At 42.2% G+C, this 4,102-nt stretch overlaps 1 protein-coding gene across 1 annotated transcript; it reads left to right on the top strand.

Annotated features, from left to right (window-relative positions):
- The first annotated feature begins 332 nt into the window (after positions 1 to 332).
- Positions 333 to 3,804, top strand: bsnd (barttin CLCNK type accessory subunit beta). Its single transcript, XM_007550611.2, has 3 exons — positions 333 to 538; positions 1,495 to 1,562; positions 3,621 to 3,804. Exons 1-3 carry the CDS (start codon positions 362 to 364, stop codon positions 3,712 to 3,714), a joined length of 339 nt encoding a protein of 112 aa, XP_007550673.1. The 5' UTR covers positions 333 to 361; the 3' UTR covers positions 3,715 to 3,804.
- Positions 3,805 to 4,102: the final 298 nt, after the last annotated feature.

The following is a 4,102-nucleotide window of genomic DNA, read 5'->3' as shown; positions in this document are numbered from 1 at the left end:
CCCTGAAGAGGAGGAAACAGGAGGATGGCTGTAGACCAAACAAACACAGACAGCCGACTGAGCAATGCCCCCACAAGCTGAGATTTTATTTAGCTTCTTTTTTTTTTTTTTAACACAGCAGCCTGAAGCAAGGTGACCTTTCAGGTACAGACGCACACCTGCAATTTTATACCTGACCTGAGCAGCGTGTCTGCAGGCTGTAATAAGCAGCCGAGTGGAACCACCACTGCAGTTTCTCCACCTTCACCTTCAAGCTCCGTCACACAAAGAGCCCACTAAATCTTTTTTTACCCCCCGCCTCCCTCCTCCATCATGCTTCAAGTTAGCGCACGCTTGTGGGCTGCAGCAGAGGTTCACAGCGATGGCAGAGGGGAAGCCTTACCGGTACGGACTCATAGTGGCCGGCCTCTCTGTGGTTGCCGTGGGCATGTTCCTCATGATGCGGGAGCGCCCGCACGTCTACGTGACGATGTGCGTCGTCGGGGTCACCATGGTCTGTGCTGGGACAGTGTGGAGCCTCTGCCAGTGCTATCCCAAGGTCAGAGTCGGAGAGTACTCGGCTACATTTACTCAATTACGTTTGCTTTAGGAAATTTTTTTTTTTTTTTTTTTTGGGGGAGGGGGGGCATGCACTTCCAGGAGTATTTGTACTACGCTGTGCTTTTTACTTTTACTTGAGTAAAATTCCTGGATTCTCTACTTCACTGAATGAAGAGCGAGCTTAGCTTGTTCTGACCCCAAACCCACCAGACACAAACACACACCTGCAGTTTTTGTTAAAGATTCATAAATAGGTCCCACTTTACAATAACGCTCCCAGATATGTTATCAATTCATCTCTAAACACTTTATAAATCGTCAATAACTGTTTGTTACTCAAACAAGGTAAGAAGGAGACAAAATTCTTGCCAAATCTGTTCACCTACATGTTTTATCTGCAGTTGTTACACTAAACATTTCAGACTAACTTGTACGTACAATAAGTATTTGTAATTGTAATATTTTAGCACAGTCTCCTTCCTTATTTAATGCATAATAAACAGTTATTAATGATTTTTAAAATGCTCATAGATAAATTGATAAACTATTTATTAGCGATCTATAGAGGAGCCCTATTGTAAAACGTTATCCATAAGTTCGACTAAGATTCGAAAAAAAAAAAGTTTTTGTAACTATGCTACTTAAAAATACATCTAATTATCAAGATTTCCACATACTTGACTTTATGTTTTGGTCCATCTGATGATGTCATTTTTAAATATTAAATAACTGATATTCTGGTCAGTACTTGAGTGGTTTTGGGTTTTTCTTTTACTCCTACTTGAGTAATTGGATATTTTTATTTTCACCAGAGTAAAAAAAAAAAACACGTAGAAGTAGTGCTGCTACTTTTTGAGGGTATTCTCCCCACCTCCGCCTGAAGAAGACTCTGAGTTTTTGACGTGCAGGATGCACTAGAGTGAGGTTTTGTAAACAAAAGTATGTGTTCGTCAGATCGTCGTGACGCCCGTGATTCAGAAGGAAAGCCTGGAGGATCTGATGTGCTCTGCCAGAGATGAGAGGTACTGTCTGAACACGCTCACTCACAGCATGGTGTCAGATATCTGGGTCTTACCGGTTCCCTGTGCGAGAATCCATCAGCCGGTCTGAACGCGGTGACAGCAGCAGGGATTCAGGGGAGAGCAGAGGACGGGTCTCCGCTCCGTTGGGCTGCAAAATAATATTTAAGCATCAGCCTGATGAAATAAAAACCTTCAGTCTCACATATTTGAACATGAAGAAGAAAATTATATTCTTTAATGTGGGAGCCATGTAACTACATCCTTTAAGGAGAATCATTAAACGTCACAAAATGCAATTTGTTTTGAGAATTACTATTTTGACACTTAAATTACAAATTGAGCAGCAATTTACAGCCAGTAATAAAATCAAGAATCTCCAATTAGTAGCCGCACCAGTTTCATGCATTCTGAAAAATTAGGGTTGAGATGCAAAAAGAAACGCAAATGAAAACAAACCAAGCCTTTCATTCTGGCATTTTAAGAATGTATCTATCCTCCTCGGTCACACTCTTTCTATTTGATTTCTTCGTCTTAATTTAAGGACACGTGTAGAGGATAAAGGAAGGACAGTCTAAACCCCGGGGTGGAAAAAAAAACCTTTCGGGTCGATCGACCTCCCATCCCAGAATGCAACCCAATCAGAAAATCAAACTCCTCGCTTTGACCCGAGTCGTGTTGTGTCCCACTGAAGCGAATCAGACTCTGACTGGTTAACTGAGACCAGACGGAACCGTCTCGTTCCCCAGCTCTGTTGACAGACGGAGTCGCAGCACAACAGCTGCCCGAACCAGCCTGAAGGTCGTTCTGTGGGAAGGAGTTAGAGGCCGCCGCGTCTGGCACAAACTGTCGGACGGCTTCTTACTTTGAATCGTTCCTGAACTAAATTAGACACGAAGGAAGGGGGGAAGTGTCAGTGATGCTAAAGGAAAACTTTGCTACAACTGAATCTTAATCGAGTTGATCAGGGTTGATAAATAAATCTGACTGGGTTTCTTCTGGGTGTGTTTCAGTTGAAGTGGAAGATAGAAATTACCCGATGTGACGTCATCTCTGTACGACCTAAATGTTGTGGTTAGGTTTTCAGGGAGACGCGGCTCCAAAATACAAATAAGCAGCATTCTGATTTACACTCTAGAGCCAGGGTGTTCAAAGTAAGGCCCGGAGGCCATTTGCAGCCCCTGAACTGATTTTGTGTGGCCCCACAACCATAATTCAAGGAAAAATGTAAATAAATGAGGACAAAACCATGACGTTTAAAATTCTGGTTGCTAAAATGTTAGCTACAACAAAAAGTTATGTTTTTTTTCCACGTTTTCTGGTTTCCTTATATTTTTACGGTAAATACTTTTTGACTTATACTCTAAAGTACATCTTGGTGCTCAAATATCTGCTGGATGCTGTTTTTATTTTTCAGAATAGACTAAATATTTTTTCAGTTTTCTTCAAACGAGCCTGAAATATTAGGCAAATGTAATGCCTTACATTTAACATGGAAAAGAGAAATACACTGCGTAACTAAACATGGCTTAGCAACCTCAGCAACCACCTTTGGGCTAATAAGGAGAACGTCGTTAGCTCGCTTTTCTGCTCAGGCCTTGTTGAAAAGTAGCTAAATTTACAAAAGAAAAAAAGATTTCATAACCGATCATATCCACGCACTGCAGACGTTCATTTTATCGTCTTCAAATTTTTGCTAGAAAGCGGTTCTCAAGAGCGGAATGAAGGGGAACAGAACAGATAGCGCCATGACATCTGTGACCGAGGAGGATTGAATTTTCTGGTAGCGCGAGAGCAGAGGACCGTTAACGATCTCTTGATTAAAGCTCTCGAGCCAGAAACGAGACTCTCACGCTGCCTGAGTGTGACTGTAATTACTGGGCTGCTTGATAAAGACATGCCGGCTCAGCAAAGCTGCTCTTCAGAGTTCAAAAAGAAAAAGAAAAAAAAGTAAGAAAACGGGGACAGTGTAATGAAACTGGACTTCTATTCCTGTCCCTCCTCTTCCTCCTCCTCCTTTTTCTTCTCCTCCCTCACCGCCACTATTCGCTTTGTCTTCAGGCATGCCGGGTGTCGGCCGGGTTCCTGCGGCCAAAAGTCGGACGGCGTGCCGACGAATGAGAGCCGCAGCTGTCCCACGCTGCACCTGGTCTGAAGGAGGGAGCGAAGCGAACCCCACAAACTTCACTGGGTCAAAAACACAAGCAACTCAGGACTGAAGCCGAATGACAGAACCAGCAACACACACACAAAAAAAATATAATATATGTAATAGAACAAGTCTTGTGCTGCTATTGAAAGGAAATTATCCTGCGTCGGTGGGTTCTGTTGTCATGGGAAATGATTTAATGAACGTGTTTTACGTGGTAGTCCCAGCAGATGGCGCTGTTTACAGAGAAAAAGAAGGATTTGTATTATTATTATTCCACCTGAAGAACTCTGCGTGTTTTTAAAAAAATACATTTCCCAAAACAGTTTTTTTTGTTTGTTTGTTTCTTGTTTTGTTTTTTTTTTAGACTCATTGATGCATCAAATAAAGCAGG

Source organism: Poecilia formosa, unplaced genomic scaffold (assembly GCF_000485575.1).
Source record: "Poecilia formosa unplaced genomic scaffold, Poecilia_formosa-5.1.2 Scaffold37, whole genome shotgun sequence".
Lineage (NCBI taxonomy): Eukaryota > Metazoa > Chordata > Actinopteri > Cyprinodontiformes > Poeciliidae > Poecilia > Poecilia formosa.
Note: the sequence above shows the minus strand (reverse complement) of the source record. Positions and strands in the feature narration are given on the sequence as shown.